The sequence below is a fragment of the Sorex araneus genome, chromosome 1 (assembly GCF_027595985.1).
Source record: "Sorex araneus isolate mSorAra2 chromosome 1, mSorAra2.pri, whole genome shotgun sequence".
Taxonomy (NCBI): Eukaryota; Metazoa; Chordata; class Mammalia; order Eulipotyphla; family Soricidae; genus Sorex; species Sorex araneus.
In genome coordinates this window covers 98,182,020-98,199,866 of record NC_073302.1, presented here as the reverse complement: position 1 = coordinate 98,199,866, position 17,847 = coordinate 98,182,020, and the positions used below count along the sequence as shown (strand labels likewise).

Below are 17,847 nucleotides of genomic sequence, written 5' to 3'. Positions count from 1 at the left end.
CTAGGAATCAATAAAGTATGTGGAAGACTTTTACATTAAAAGCTGTATGTTATTATTGAAAGAAATACAAAGGATACCAGGAAATGCAAAAGAAAATCCATATTCATAGATAGGTAAAATAACATTGTCAAAATAACCATATTACCCAAAACATTATATTGCCAATGCAATTTTCATCAAAGTTTAAATAAAAATCTTCAAGTATGTATAACAAATTTTACTATGGATTATATGAGGTCATAAAACTCCATAAATATGCAAAGCTATTTAGAGAAAAAAAAGATGGGAGGTATTAAATTCCCAAACATTAACTTACAATCAAAGTGACAGTAGTCAAAACAATGTGATACTGGCGTAAAGATATACTCTCATACCAATGGAATAAGTATTGCGTCCATAAATAAACCCTTATTTAGTTAATTTTGACAAAGGAGTTAGATGAATGAAGTAGAGTAACAGTGATCTCTTCAAGAAATGAAACTATTAAAACTGGAGGGCCACAGTAAACTGAAGGTGAATCATATCTCACAAAATACACAGAAGTAAATTCAAAGTGAATGAAAAAACTTAAATTAGACCATGGAGGATATCATTGGTTTGTCCTTTCTCCCTTGCTACAAACAATTTGGTTTATCTGTTAATAATCTCTAAACATTTTTAGACAACATTGGTATGTCCTGTTCCCCTTACCACAAGTTCCCCTTACCACAAGTCACACCCATCAAAGTGTTCCCGAGTCACTCCATTTCTATCTGTAGTCTATCTGTAGCCACTTCTCTATGCTCTCTTCCCCAACCAGTTAATCAGCTTTCTCCCCTAATCAGACTCTCTTAATTTGTAAGGTCAGATATTTCTAGGACACTGAACTTGTATTGTAAGTTAATATTGTCTTTCTCCTCTCTATATCTTTTGAATAGTTTACTTTAAAGCAATGTCCTTTTTGTATGGAAAAAGAAAGTTGTTAACATGCTTTTGTAACATGGGATTTAATTGGCTTCGAATATTATTCACTCCCGGGCATCTGCTTTCTTGACTTAAGCCTCAGTTGCCCTTAGTTCCTAGCACCCCAAAGGCAGGGTCCCGACGAGGGACCAGACAGACCTAGGGCAAGTGGTGAGTTATGTGCTACCCTGGCATCGAGATGGGCCTAGCCAAAGTGCCTGATGCTTAACTACAAGTTAAGAGCTTGGTCATGGACAAATGCTGTCATGATCCAAAAGTAACGATGAGACTAGGACCCTGCTAGGGATAGGAAAGACTAATCTGGCCTGAGCACTGTAGTCTGAGATTGAGATGACACCAGGAGAGCAATTCTATAAGCTTAATGCATCTCTTGCTGTGTCCATACAGAACGATTGATATTATGAATGCTTATATGTTAGTTGGACAAGGAGAGGAGAAACACACCCATTGGACTCTGCTCTTGGGCGGCTTGTCCTGCTGAAAGAAAATCTGTCCTAGAAGAAGCATCCCCTGAGGGAAAGAATTTTACCCCTATTGATTGTGACCACACCTATGTCATGCTGGGGGATTTAACTAGGCTGTAAGAGTGGGCTGGGGGCCAGCCCCAGTGCCAGATCTGGAGTAGCTAGATCCAGATCCAGATCCAGAGGAGAAGGAGAATGAAGTAGCATAGGGGAGGAAGAAGCAGGAGGAGAATCAGAGGAGAATGGAAATGGGAATGGAATAAACTGCAACTGAGACCAAGCAGCCTAGCTCCCGTTCCTTCCTTTGCCTGCTTCATCATCTCCATCAACCTTCCCGGGGTGGCGGGAGAGATAGAACGCTGCTTCCCTGTGCCCAGTGTGTCCCCTTTTGTGTGTGTTTACACAAGATCATAATTCATAAAATGCATAGAGGAAAATAAAAGCAGAACTTGTCAGAACATGGATTTCAGAGTTTTTGATAATTTTATTTTATTGGCAAAGGTAAACAGAATAAAAAAAAATGGTACTATAGCAAATTTAAAAGGTTTCACTTATCAAAATTAACTCCAGACAATATAAAAAGGCACCCTACCAAATAGGAGAAAGTATTTGTACATAATACATCAGATAAGCTCCTTTTATCTAAATATGTAAAATGCTTGCAATGAATAGCAACAAAAGCTAGCAATCATATAAAAATGGTAAGAGGAGATGAATAGATACTTCCACAAAGAGAACATATGGATGGCCAGTAAACAGATGAAATAGAGTGATCATCACTTATTATCAGGGAAATTCAAGTCAAAGCAAAGGGATGCTGGTCATACCAGTGAGAATGAGACATATAAAAATAATTTGGAAGCAATCAGTGTTTACAGGGATGCAGTGAAAAAAAGAATCATCCGGGAGCAGAAAGATTATACAAAGCTGTCATGGAGGCCAAAGGGAAGATGGAATTATGCACTTTACTGCTATTTGGTTGGAACTGGTATAATGTTGATTGAAATAAGTCAGAGGGAGTAAGCTCAATACTAAATAACCCCACATACAGGTGGCATATAGAGCCCCGCAGAAAATTGAAGGCATCAAATTATGGCAACCCTTGTCCCTGGACTAAAGTGTGAGATTTATAAGCTAGGAGAGCAGTAGGGAATTATGCAATAAACTTGAGGTAATATATGGACAACATAATAGTTCTTTTTAAATGAGTGCTAAGGAACTGGGGCAGGAGTGGGATGAGAAATTAGGACATCGCTAGAGGGATACTGACACTGACAATGGGTTTAGAGTTGGAACATGATAAGCCTGAAACCATTATTACAGAATTGTGAATTAAGGTGCCTAAATAAAAATAAATGAATTTTTAATACCTAAGGAAGAAAAAGGGCTTCACTTAAAAGGGATTATCTGCAGTTCTTTTTAGTCCTTCATAATTCTAATGTGAACAAAGAAAATGTAATCTGCTAGGTCTTTAAAAATTCACTTATTTTATGAATATATTATATACCTATTCATTAGATATAAAAATGTGTCAAAAATAATGTAATATGTGGTAGCTAGCTTGAAGCAGCTCATAGATTAGTAAAGAGAGTATATCTAGGAAAATTTTTGACTAACATAATAGAAATGAACAATATAAATTATGTTTTCCAAGATAAATATTTAGAAAATGTGTCATGAATTAAGTGGGAGAAGTGCTCTGCTGATTAATATTTAATAACTATTTTCTCAGAATAATTATCTCAATTTATAGCATTTACTAATATCATGTATAAATATAAACATAAGTGGATGGAAATTTGGGAAAAGATATTTGTACCTATTTCGATTTTTCTAATCAGTGTGTTTTGCTGTAACAAACAAACATGGAAAATATGCCTATTTGAGGCATAGTTCATGGGAGGAGTTAAAAATTGAAACTAGTGTTGAAGATTGTATAGACAATATTTACCAAAATTATGTTGAAGTTTTTGAGAATTGTATGAATAATCATAGAGGCAGAAGTGAATGTGGGGTATTTGTGAAAACATATTAAGTATATCGCAGCTACTCAATTAATATCTTTCTGAATAATTGAAAGCCAATGTGTCAATTGTATTATTAGAGGAATGAGTCTCTAGGGACAGTGTTTGGTCAGTGGGTAAAAATTGAGGGAGGTTGATGCAGGATCAACCCCTGGCACCCTAAGGGTCCCCAGAGCCCACCAGAAGTGATTACCCAACGGAGACCCAGGAGGAAGGCCTGAGCATTGACAGACATGCTCCTTCTCCTTACCCCCTCTCACCAACACCCCCCAAAAGACTTCAGAGAAATGAATTTCTAAGGATATAAGAGAGGGAAGAAGTTCATCATATTCTGAAGCAAGCCACAAGATTTGGTTTTCCTGGATAATTCCTCCCCAACTATACCCCAGAATACTTACCAGTTTTGGTGGTGTGGCTGAACGAGAAACTTTCTTGACTCTTTTTATTACTTTGAATTATTTTGATTATAATTATACTAATAACAAATAATACTAGGGCTAGTAGAGAATTGTAAGAAGTCTAGATGATTCTTTTATTTTTAAAGCCAGGCCATACCTAACAGTGATCAGGGCTTACTCCCGTTTCTGTTCTCAGGAGTCACTTTCTGTGGAGATCAGGGGACCATAAATGGTGCTAGGAATTTAAATCAGGTAAGCCATTTGCAGTGCAAGCAACCTACCAGCTATATTCTCTCTCTGACCTGTATTCTGGTTTTTAAAGGTGAGAGTGATTTTTCAAAGGCAAACACCTGCATGATGGTCTGCAGTATTGAATTCTATTATTATAACATTTTCTCAAGACTGACTTTTTCTTTTATCTGGTCTACAAATATGGATTTCTGTTATCTGAAGTAATAAGGGATCCTTATAAAGAGCCAGGGTTTTTCATGAAATATTACTCAGAGTTACTTACCTCCACCAGTGTAGTCAGAAATTAGCTACATGTGAATGAATATCACTCAGACCTGTTGAATTGTGTTATAATACAATCTTCTGTATAAATAAGACAGGCCACATATGCAGTATGTAAACCATAGTTTGCTGACTCCTTACCTAGGGTATCTTGGTGTCTAAAATTTTGACAAGCTTATGGAAAGACACAAGGAAGACAAACACAAAGAATTCACAAGGATGATATAATATTTAAAAACCCACTATCTTGGGGCTGGAGTGATAGCACAGCAGGTAGGGTGTTTGCCTTGCACGTGGCCGACCCAGGTTTGATTCCCAGCATCCCATATGGTCCCCCGAGCACCGCCCTGTGACCCAAAAAGCAAAAAAGAAAAAACACTATCTTTCCTGTAAATTTTTTCTAAGTTTCTTCCTCCATTCTTGATATATAGGTGTTAGTGACTAGTATATTATTTGATTTTTATAATCTTAATGCTTATAGTTTATATTAAAACTAATTTCTAAACACTTGGCTTGAGATACTATTTAATTTCCTACACTGTCAGTATCCACATTAAGGAAATAAATAATGCTAGTATTATAGGCAAAAGGTCACTTTCTTAATTGATAATATATTTGTATTTCTAGGATTCTGAATGGTTGAAGACATGTGAGTAAAAATTGTATAAAATTATGTTTCTGCTCCTTAATCATTAATACAGGAAATAGAACCCATTTTATTTACCAACAAGAATTGTCATTCTGCCTACCAGAACATAATGGCAGGCATAAATGTACGCTCTTTTATCATTAGCTATTATTAAAAATTACAGAAGGTAGAACAAAGAAAATGTCTCATAATTTTCTATTATAGTTATTATTTTATTTTCTCTACTCATCTTGAACAATTCTAGGAGCAGACATCTGAACTCCATGTACTTTATTTTCTGCTAGTATCATGCATGATTAGATTAAAGCTGATTCCCTAAATTGTAGGATAACATAGCCTCAGTAGTTTAGGTTTATTGGGTTACTCCCGTTACAGTGCTCCTATTCCTCTTTGTTTATTTGTAGCTTCTTTCTTGGTGTTCTGTTGACTTGTAAATAATGTTTTTCTCTTCTCCTTGAGTCCTTTGCATAGTTTATTCAGAGCAAGTCCTTTTTGTATGGACACAGGAAGACTTAACAAATGTTATGCTTTTGTAACCTGGGAGTCATTTGACTCTACATGATATTTTCCTCCAGGGCATCTGTTCTCTTGACCTAAGCCTCAGCTGCCCTTACTTCCTAGCACCCCCAAAGCACGGTCCCGACGTGGGACAGGAAGGATCCAGGGCAAGCGGTGAGTTGTGTGCTACCCTGGCATCGAGATGGGCCTGGCCAAAGTGCCTAATTCTTAACTATAAGTTAAGAGCTTGATCATAGACAAATGCTGTCATGATCCAATAGTAATTATGAGACTGGGACCCTGCCAGGGATAGGAAAGACTGATCTGGCCTGAGCACTGTAGTCTGAGATTGAGATGGCCCCAGGAGAGCAATTCTATAAGCTTTAATGCATCTCTTATTGTGTCCATACAAAATAATTAATATTATGAATTCTTATATGTTTGCTGGCTGAGGAGAAGAGAAACACATTCATGGGACTCCGCCCTTGGGTGGATCCTCTTGCTGAAAGAGAATTAAGTCCTAGGAGAAGCATCCCCTAAGGAAAAGGAACCTTACCCTATTGATGGTGACCACACCTACGTGTATGCCCCAACCCCCTGATGCTGTGGAGATTTAACTAGGCTGTGAGAGTGGGTTGGGGGGCCAGATCCACGAGCCAGATCCACGGGGCAGATCCACAGGGAGAGATCCAGGAGAGCGGGAGAGAAGCGGAGGGAGAGAATGAAATAAACGGATCGAGCAACCAGTTTGGCCTTCTTCCTTCTTCCTTCCGTCGCCTGCCCTCGACCGACGGCACACACTGCGGTTCCAGAGCACCGAACGCGGGTGGTGAGACAGAGCCGCCCGGAGAGCCCGCGAGTGCACTCGCCCCCCCTCGGCGTTCTTTAGTTTTTTACACTAAATGTTTTATAAATATAATGGAAAATGCTTAAGCAAGAAAAATAACTAAATCACTTTAAACATGATGGTTGAGTCAGAGTTTATGTATTCTGAGAATCAGAGACTTCAGTTACTTATTTGTAAGAGACTGATGTGGGAAAAACAAAACAGTTACATTGCCCAAGTGAAATCATTATTTTGTGAGAACTGTAGTGGATTAGTGCGTGCCCCAGACAGCTGCTCCTGCCCCCATCTCTGACTGCTGCTCCGCTTCTCACTGGGATTCTGCAACTTTCAGGAACTGCCTTTTGGTAATGCTGTAGAGAATTAGGACTAGAGGACACTACACTCCCTCGGGAGGATTCATAACCAGTGACAATTTACTATGTCAGGGGAAAAATTTGTTTTAAAAATATTTTTATTGTTTATGCTTTCTGTTTCTGAAGGAAGAAAGTGTTTTTATTTAGGTTATCTGAGGCAGGAGGGTGGCGGGCATCCAGAAGGCTGGGCAGGAATTGCAGCAGTTCAGGCGCTGGTCTTACCTGATGTGCTATCGGCCTGCCAGGAGCAGATGCCTGGATGCAGGGCCACATCCGCAGTCACCCAAAGAGGAGTGAGTATTCCTCTGAAGCAAAACAAGAGAAACTATGTCCTGGGCTCTGGGTGCAAATCCAGAATGGAGGAGCTTCAATTCCCTTGCTGTACGGTAAGAGCTGTCCACTGTGGTCATTAGAGGCCTGACAGTCTGGCCCTGAGCTGAGTGTGCACCTTTCTTTGACTTCCCCCTTCTTAACCCTGCTAATCCTTACTCATCCTCTTCAGTTTTTCCTCTTCAATAAAGCATTTTTGTGCATGTCTTTAGTTAAAGATCAGTTTCAGAGAGAACCCCACCTGGGACAGTAGATCAAGAAGACCCCTTAGGTAGTCCCGAAAGTCACATCTGATACACACTCATTACATTTTAAACCAAGAGGGTCAGGGATGAGTAAGTGTCAACCAACCTGTCAACAAATGCATGATGAAGAAGAAAAATGGGATCGTTGGCAGACCCTGGTACCTGCGACATGGTTCCGTTCATGTATATGTGCAAGGCGTTGTGCATGGTGCTCTTGGAGGCGTCTGCTATCCCAGTAACAGGACTGGCGAATCCTGTTGGTAAATGAAAATCAAAAGAGAAATTTAATTCACCTTAATGACTGAAAATCTAAGCGATTATCTCATTTTTGTTTACATCTAAAGTTGAATGATTCAAAGTAATATTATCAAGAACAAAATTTATTATACTTGGGAGTTTTTACATTATAGATTACTGCTAAGTGTTAATTAGCAGAATTTCGTGAGAGTGAATGGCTTTTGTTTGCATGCAATGGACAGGTTAAGCAGAATAGATAGGCTGAGATGTGCTTGTGCCCCTTCTGTTCTTTCTATCTGTTACTCCTTTGTAGGCACAGAAGAAGAAGCATACTAAGCCCTCTTAATAACAAATAGCATAGTTACCCTAATTTCAGTCTGTCACAACACTGAGGGCATAATTTTCAGCCCATTATATGTTCTTTGCTTTTCAATTCTGGAGGTCATTTTAACCTCAATATCTAGTTCTGGAGGAAACATGAAATTTGTGTCTTTCCATATTACAGTTCATCTCTACCAATGTAGGAACTCATAATTTGTTATATTTCAAAGTATTTATTACCAAGATAATTAGGACTCCATTTAATTGCTCCATTTTCTGCATAAGTAATAATAATGAAATAATTAGAACAGCTGTTATTTCAATGTTATTTGTGTCAAATTAACATTAAAATCATTCACATATTTCAATCTATGCAGCAACTCTGATAATTTGAAGTTATTATCTCCACTGGAAATAAGAAAAACCTGAGGCTAAAAGAAGATCTTAATATTTTTTATTTTGTGTTTTTTATATACTTCCTGTAAAGAGGCAGAATAGATATAATTTCAGAGAGCATTCAGACATGATACAAAACAAAAGAAAAATATGGTTAAGAATCAGATAAAAAAAGTGCAACAAGAAAGTTAAATTTTAAGAAGAAACCAAATTTTAAGAATGTGGCCAAGTTGCACATCACAGAATTTCAGGACTTTGAAATATCAGACTGTGTTATCTCTAGAACACATACTTCTCTCTTGATCTCCCCTCAGATCTTCCTAAATAAATTTCAGTAAAGGCTGTCATGCTTCACAAAAGAACATACAATCTATATCAGACAATAAGTAACTGTCATATTGATCTTTGCAAAACAAAACAAAGGATTGACAAAGTAAAGGCATTGGGAGGTCTGGCTACATTTCATGCAATTTAGATTATTTTGTTTTTAGCCTCTTGGATTAATTTTTAACTATTTATTATTAATGAATGCATGATTTAGGTTGGAAGCCATATCTACAGTGCTGTGGCTCACTTCTGGCAGTGCTCAGTGCTCCATGCGTGGTTCAGAGTTAGACTGGATTGGCCATTGTGCAAAGCAATCCCCTAACCTGTATACTATCTGTGCCCCTACCCCTTCATTTTTAAGAGGTGTAAATCTTTATCTTTTTATTTGAATATTTAAAAAGAAATTTTTGGTCACACCCAGCTGTGCTTGGACTTATTTCTGGCTCTATGCTCCTCCTGGCTCTATGGTCAGGAACTATTCTTGGAAGTGCTCAAAGGACATATGTGGTGCTGGTGATGGAACCACAGTGTGCTTGCAGGGAACAAGCTGTACTCATTCTTTGCACCTGATGCTTTGTTATCTCTCACCTGGGGACTCAGGTCCACTTTGTCTGCTCAGCTGGTGATCATGCTCTCATTCAACTTCTGTACAATGTCAGAGACTATATCAGCATTACTTCCTCTAGAAGTTTAACCTAAGAATATGTATTTTCCTTCCTCCTGAGATATTTTTCAACTTTTATGTTTATATCTGTATATGTATTTTGTGTACAGATATGATTTGAGTGTGTAACTGTTACACCCACATAGGAACTCAAAGGGCACACATTGGAATGGATGGACACGACCTTGACCATGGCCATGCTCCATTCACTGATTGCTCCATGGAAGATGTAGCATACACACAGGTTATTCTCTTTGAGCCCCAGGGATGCATATACTATGAGTGTAATCATTATCCCATATTTGTAGAGGAGATAAAACTTGTGTCTTTCGGGGGAAAAACAGTCTGTAGAGAAAATAATGTAAATGAATATAGTTCAGATTCTTTTCTGTATGACAGAATTGGAGTTTCTATAGACTTGATGATATTCACTAGAAATACATTTTTACTATGTACAGTGAAATTGGGCTGGAGTGATAGCATAATGGGTAAGGCGTTTGCCTTGCATGTGAACAACCCAGGTTGGATTCCTCCACCCATCTCGGAGAGCTCATCAAGCTACCGAGAGTCTCTTACCCGCACAGCAGAGGCAGGCAAGCTACCCGTGGTGTATTCAATATGCAAAAACAGTAACAAGTCTCACAATATAGAAGTTACTGGTGACTGCTCGAGCAAATCGATGAGCAACGGGATGACAGTGACAATGAAATTAATTTTTTGACTTGCTATTTTCATTCAGTAGCAGTAAGGACATATTATATTATTGCCTTGTTTTTGGTCTAGAATTTCAATGAATAAGAAACTTAATAAGCCAGTGGGGACCTTGTTAGCATCCACAGATGCCAAAATGGCTCAAAGTTCTTTGTGAAGAGCAGTGGAAGTTGCCCAAATTATTCTGTGTAATGTCTTCAAGTCTGTGAGTTACATTCCTGTGGGAAATTAATAAGCACAGTTTTATGTAATGGAAATGGGAGATTTCAAGTTGTCAATCCATATTTTTTTTCTTTTGTTTCTTCACATTAGTACACTGGAGAATTGTGTATTTGTCTAATATCAATGCTCACTTGACCCTTGCAGAGTCAAATTAGGAGAGGGGCTAGACCCTGGAGTCTTAAAAATTCCCCAGGTAATTCTAATTTGTAACTAGGATTGAAATTAGTTGACTTTGACTAATTTTCTTACCTACTAATATTGAACTCATGCTTTTAAATTATTTACTGATGATTATTTTATTATATTAATTTAAAATAATTCTTTCCTTCACTTGTATCACTTGTCATCCTGTTGATCTTCGATTTGCTCAAGTGGGCGCCAGTAATGTCTCCATTCATCCCTGTTACGTGCTAGTGTAGCCCAATGGTATCTGCTCGCTTATTCTTTCCTTATATTCTGATCATTGAAAAAGCATGTGGCTTAAAACTTAGAAAACTAATGTGTGAGGCACTATCTAAATATTTCTAAATATAACATTTAGTTTAATTTAGTGTCTTTCTTTATAGAAATTTGCGTTACAAATACGTGCTTTATTCTGGCATATTTCGAAATGTGGAAAAGTTTCATCGTTAAATATTTAGGAAAGTAATAGTGATTTATTTGACATAATCTGAAATGTATTTAATTAATTTTTACATTTTACAGTATTTCATAGATAAAATTGGAGGGAAAAAGTAAGGAAAGAGAGAAAAAATACATTATTGAATCTAAAGATTTTTGTTTGTTTCTGGATAATCTCAGTATTGCTCAGGGGTTACTTCTGCATTAGCTCTGGATCTGTTCACAGAAGTACTCAACATTTCACACAGTGTTAGGGATAAAACCCAGAATTTTTTCATAAAATACTTGTTCTCTAAGTATCCTTTGAGATATTTTTCTAGCCCTCGAGAATCTAAAAAGGGAGAGTACTTGTCTATACTGACCCTCCCCAAGTTACTCCTTATGTGCTATTAAATTTAGGAATTACTAAGCACCTATATTCACAAGGTTACATAAGAAGTGAGGAGGCTATGTTTAGTGGCTGAGTACTTAAAAGGAGCTTATAATTTAATTTCTGTAGCACTGTAACACTGTCATGCCCTTGTTCATTAATTTGTTCAAGAGGGCACCATAAACATTTTCATTGTGAGACTTATTGTTACTGTTTTTGGCATATCTGATATGGCACAGGTAGCTTGTCAGGCTCTGCCATGCAGGTGGGATACTCTCGGTAGCTTGCCGGGCTCTGAGAGGGGCAGAGGAATCAAACCCAGGTCTGCCGCGTGCAAGACAAAAGCCCTACCCGGCCACTCAATACCCCTATTGCAAATCACAACACCCAAAAGGAGAGAACAAAAGGGAATGCTCTGCCACAGAGGCGGACTGGGGCTGGGGGGATGGGATTGGGATGTGGGAGAGATACTATGATCATCAGTGGTGGAGAATGGGCACTGGTGGAGAGATGAGTTCTCGAGCATTGTATGACCGAAACACAAGCATGAAAATATGTAAATCTGTAACTGTATCCTCATGGTTATTCACTAACAAAAAATTTTTAAAAGATAAATAAATAAAAATAAAAAACAATTTAATTACAGCAGAAATATAATATTGTGGATCAGAAAGATCTTGATCTCAGCAAATTTTAGGTATAATTAAAACAATGACTTTCAATACAACTTTAAGTTTTCTGAAAGTGCTAGTTCAAAAGTCACAAAAGTAATTAATTAGAATTTCACTTTATTAGGAAATACTTCAAATTTGACATGTGATTTCTTCATCTATGGGAGACAGTGTCACCGACAAACTATGGGAGACAGTTCACAACCCACAAACTGCCCCTGGTGCCATGTAACCTAATCAATGGCCAAGATCCAGAGACGATAAAACAAAGCTCCCCGAAAAAAGCAACGCAGAATCTCCTGCCCAGGCTGTCTTCACCGGGAACCCTCAGAGAGGGGCGGGTTGAGTTTCCCTCCCCACCCCAAGCAGAGCCCCAGCAGCCAAAAAACCTCCCACATCCAGATGTAGCCATACTCAAGGCCACTCTTCACATGCTCAGATGAGCCTCACGCATGAAGGAACCAGCAGAGAAACCCAGGTGTGCAGAACCCGGGGCTGAGATCTCCAAGCATGCTCGGGTTGGGACTGGGCCTCTTCCACCCAGATCCCCCATTTTCCAGTAGCTTGGCAGTCACACCCACAAACTGCCCCTGGGGCCATGTAATCTCATCAATGGCCAAGATCCAGAGACTATAAAACAATGCTCCCGGAAGAGAGTGATGCAGAATCTCTCACGGCAGAGCCTGGCAAGCTACCCATGGCATATTTGATATGCCAAAAATAGTAACAATAATGGGCCTCATTCCCTTGACCCTGAACATGACAGGGATGAATGGAGAAATTACTGGCATCTGCTTGAGCAAATTTATGAACAATGGGATGACAATAGTACAGTGAGTGATACAGTGATGGGAGACAGTAAGGTGAATTAAACATCACAAGACATCACTGTCATCCTGTTGCTCATCAATTTGTTCGAGTGGGCACCAGTAACGTCTCTCATTGAGAGACTTATTGTTACTGTTTTAGGCATATCCAATACGCATGGTAGCTTGCCAGGCTCTGCCGCACGGGCTCAATACTCTTGCCAGGCTCTGCCAGGCTCTCCAAGAGGGGCAGAGAAATCGAACTCAGGTCAGCCGCGTGAAAGGCGAAAGCCCAACTGCTGTGCTATTGCTCCAGCCCCGAATTAAACATAGTGCTGGTTTATTGTTTCTTACCATATAACTCTAGACAACAGTTAATATCATAAATTATCCACAAATTGCTATTGTTTACAAAAGTAATGGGCAGTATAAGCATCATTTAAAACCGTGTTTTCTGCTGGTTTTGTTTTGGGGCCACACCCAGTAGTGCTCAGGGTGTACGCCTGGCTCTGCACTCAGGAATCACTCATAGCGGGCTCAGGGGACCTTATGAGATACGGGGGATTAAACATTCATTGACTGCATGTAAGGCAAATTCCCTACCCACTGTCTTATCACTCTGGCCCCATCACTTATGAACTTGTTAGAAATATAAGTATTCTATCCAAGGAAGAGAACTCCCAAACAATGGAAGTCAGTTTTATATTTCAGTTAAGAAGACTTTAAGGTGAATTCAATTCATTCAATAGTTGTTTTAGAACCTTTGCACAAGGATTAATCATTTCCATGAACTCAATGTTAGCAGAATTATTTCATACATGATCACTTTATATTGTGCATTATTTTAAATACCAAATAAATTTCTTCCCTGTATAACCTCATTGTGTATGACTGAAAACATTTGCATATATGCACTCGTGTGTAATTGTATAAACCATGTACAAAGGATGTGGAAAACTGACATACTGTTTTTCAACGTTTCTTATTTATACAGTGCTATTAATAAGTTCACACGTATATCATTTCAACTCCACAACACTACCAGAGTGCTTGCTTCCCTCCCTGGGGCCCCCACCACTCACCTTCGATCATTCAGGAGAGTTTGGTCCTGCATATCAGCTCTCAAGGCCTATTATTTTTGGCTATTTATTGCTCTCTTACTATGGTTCATTATATCTTCTATGTGAGAGAAATTATTCTGTATTTATCTTTCTTCTTCTAACTGACTTCATATAGCTACTCTCCAGGTCTGTCCATTTAGTGGCAAGTTGCATAAATTTATTTTTCCTAATAGCCAAGTAGTATTCTGTTTATATATACCAGCTCTTTCTGAATCATCTGTTCTTGGGCACTTGTGTAGTGTATAGGGCTTAGCTATTCTGACTAGTGCAACAATATGGGCACAGATATATTTTTAAAATAGTGCTGTTGGGCCTAGTACAGTGAGGCATGGAGTCCAGGTCTCATAGAAACTCAATTATCATGGTATTTTTTGAGAAATGTCCATATTATTTTCCAAAGAGATTTTATCAGTCAGTGAGGGTTGTGTTTTCCCCACATCATACCAACATATTTTTTTGGTCATTTTTTACGTGGGCAATCTCACCACTGTGAAGAGATATCTAATTGCTATCTTGGTTAGCATTTACCTGAAAGAAAGTGATAGGGAGCAATTTGTATATATTTATTGGCCATCAGTATTACTTCTTCAAGGAAGTTTCTATTGATTTATTCTGCCTACTTTTTGATTTGTTGTTGCTTTTACAAGTTCTTAATATAATTTGTATTTTGAACTTTTGTTATAGAAAAATATTTTCTCAGTGTACGGATGTCTTTTCATACTACTTATTATTTCCTATGCAATGAAAAAGCTTCTTAATTTGATGTAGTAACATTCACTTTTTTCTTCTGTTTTCTTTTCTTTTCTTTCTTTATTTATTTTAATTTATTTTTTAATCGAGTCACCATGAGAACAGTTACAGGGCTTTTAAGATCGAGTCTCAGTCATACTATGCTCAAACACCCACCCCTTCACCAGTGCACATGTTCCACCACCAAAAACCCCAGTATACACCCCCTTCCACTCCCCCTCTGCCTGTGTGGCAGATGATTTTCACTTTACTCTTTCCTTACTTTGATTACATTCAATTTTCGACAGGAAACTCACTATTATTATTTGGAGTTTTTCTTCCAACAGTCAGACCTGTCGGAATGGCATCATTAGATTGTATGTTTTCTATTGTTGGTAACAAAGAGCATATGATGTTGCACAGTCGCGAAAGCGGCCGCCCAGTTTTGGAATTCTGGTATTAAGTTCAGAGGTATTTCTGCCAGCAGCCGCTGCATTCTGAGATTGGTTTCTGTGGCGCTGGGATCATGGCTGTTCAGGAGCGGAGGAGCTGTTCATGGGCGACCACTTGGGGTCTCATTTGGGCTGGAGGCAGGGCCGGCTCTGACTCCCCCATTGCAAGATTCCCCATGCATCCCATCCCATCACTGCAAACTTCTACCTCTCTGTCCAATTGATTCTGAACAGTGGCGGTTGCCATGCTGTCCAGGGGGGGGAAAGGCCAAGGGACAGAAACCCTTCCCCTTCCGGGGCTGCACGGGGCTGTAGCTTAATTCAGAGTCCTGGATTATATCTGCCAGCAGCTGCTGCATTCTGAGATTGGTTTCTGTGCCTCTGGGATAATGGATGCTCAGGGGTGGTGGAGGCATTCCTGAGCATCTTTTTTGTATATCAGGAAAGGTTTGGCGATGTCCCAGTCCCGCATACCAGAGCCATGTTAGTAGAAGCTCAGTGTTGCTGGGGCTCCATCTGGAGAAGGCGTGCTGGCTGTACCTTCTCCATCTGGCACCCCGGTGTTGTTGGCCCAATCTGGGGTCTGGAGCATTCTCCGGCTTTCGGTGCCTGCCAGAGCAGCCCTCTTCTGTTTTCTTGGCCAATAAGATTGAGTCACCAAAGATATCCCTAGATTCAATTTTACTACAGTTTCCGTCCATATTTTTCTAGATATATTTTATATATTGGGTCTGATATCAAGGTCCTTAATCCATTTTGAATTGACATCTGTACATGATATAAAATAGCGGTCTGAACTCTTTTTCTTTATAAAACATTGGACTTATCAATTTTCCAATACCATTCATTGAGGAGGCTTTGCTTGACCTACTTCACAGCAAAACTCACTTGTTGAAGATGAGCTGACCAAATACCTTAGGGTTTGTCTTTTTATTTTTAATTCAAACAGTAACAACAAGTCTCAAGATGGAGACGTTACTGGTGCCCGCACAAGCAAATCGATGAGCAAAGGGATGACAGTGACAGTGACAGTGACATTGGCCTGAGAGTCTGTTTTTATTCCAGTATCATACTTTCTTTATAGTATGGTGTGAAGTTGGACAAATAAAAGTTTCAAAGAAGCACATATTTTTGCCCCTAAAATTGCTTAGTTTGCTTGGGTAGGGGTTACTAATCCATATAAAATTTAAAAGATTTGGTGTATGTGTCAGAAATTATCCTGAGTTTTTTTAAGGGACTTAACTGGATCTGTATAGTGCTTTGGGTAAGGAAGGTCATTTGGTATTAATTATTCCACCCACGGTATGTTTGGTTTCCTTGGGTCTTCATTTATTTCTTTGCCTAGAAACTTATAGCTTTCTTTGTATAAGTCTTTAACATATTTTGTTAAACTGAAATATCAGGCACTGTATTTTTTGATGCATAATTGGGAGCAAGGGCTGGAGCGATAGCACAGCGGGTAGGGTGTTTGCCTTTCATGCTGCCAACCCGGGTTCGATTCCTCTTCCCCTCTCAGGGAGCCCAGCAAGCTACCGAGAGTATCTTGCCCGCATGACATAGCCTGGAAAGCTACCCGTGGCATATTCAATATACCAAAAACAGTAAACAAGTCTCACAATGTAGACGTTCCTGGTGCCCGCTCGAGCAAATCGTTGAGCAACTGGATGACAGTGATACAGTGATACAATAGTGAGGATAACTTTTTTCATTTTTTTCCTTTTCTGTTTCATTTTATTTTTCATATAGAAGTGCCATGGACTTGTGTGTTAGTTTTGTCACCTGCTACTTTACTGTACAAGTTCATTGTTTCTAGGATTTTTAATAGAGTTTTTAGGTTTTTATGTCAGCTTTAAAAATGATAGTTTGCATTTTTTCCACAATTTAGATCCCTTTCGTATTATTTGCCTAGTTGCAAACACCTGTGTTTGCAATACCATCGTGCACAATGGTGGTGAGAGTGGTCGCATTGCTTTGTGTCTTCTCTGGTTAATAAACGTGTGTTTATAGTAAATGGCTTCAACTATCCTGAAGATAATTCTTTCCATTACATTTTATTTATAGGTATTTTAAACATAAATGAGTGTTGTGTTTTGTTAAATGCTTTCTCTGCATCTATTATGATCATATCATTTTTACTTTAACTGCATTGATACGGTGTATTAAATTAAATGACCTACATAATGGGATACATTCTGTCTGATGAGTGTTTATAATACTTTTAATATATTGTTGGAATTTGTTTGCTAAAATTTGGATGAGGATCATTGCATCTAGGCTTATCAGTTAAATTGGTCTATAATTTTATTTTTATGGGAGAAACAGTCTCTATCTGCTTTTAGTGACAAGGTAATATCTGCTCTGTAAAAATTTGGGCATAATTCTGTTTTCTTAAACTTTCTGGAAGAGATTGAGAAGGACTGTGGGAAGTGTAACTTGCTTGAAAATTTGAGCTATTTAATCTATCTGGGCTTGGGCTTTTGTTTTGGGAGAGATTTTTGATGCATGAATTGATTTTCTTATTTGTGTTTTTTATGTGCTCTGTTTTATCCTGATTCAATCTTGAAAGCTTATAGAAGTCCAGAATTTATCCATTTCTTTAAGTTGTCTAGTTAAATTTTTTAAATAGTTTTTGGTCTTTCTCATTTCTGTGTTATCCATTGTAATGTTTCTCTTTTCGATTCCTTCCTTCCTTCCTTCCTTTCTTCCTTCCTTCCTTCCTTCCTTCCTTCCTTCCTTCCTTCCTTCCTTCCTTCCTTCCTTCCTTCCTTCCTTCCTTCCTCCCTCCCTCCCTCCCTCCCTCCCTCCCTCCCTCCCTCCCTCCCTTCCTTCCTTCCTTCCTTCCTTCCTTCCTTCCTTCCTTCCTTCCTTCCTTCCTTCCTTCATTTCTTTCTCTTTCTTCCTTTCTTTCCTTCTTT

The 17,847-nt window shown here is 38.7% G+C and overlaps 1 protein-coding gene across 1 annotated transcript in view; it reads right to left on the bottom strand.

Moving 5' to 3' along the window:
* TYR (tyrosinase) overlaps positions 1-17,847 on the bottom strand; it is a 117,560-nt gene that overhangs the window by 61,935 nt on the left and 37,778 nt on the right. The window contains exon 3 of the mRNA XM_004619043.2: positions 7,391-7,538. Within this exon, the coding sequence (XP_004619100.2) occupies positions 7,391-7,538 (148 nt within the window). The remainder of the gene's footprint in view (positions 1-7,390; positions 7,539-17,847) is intronic.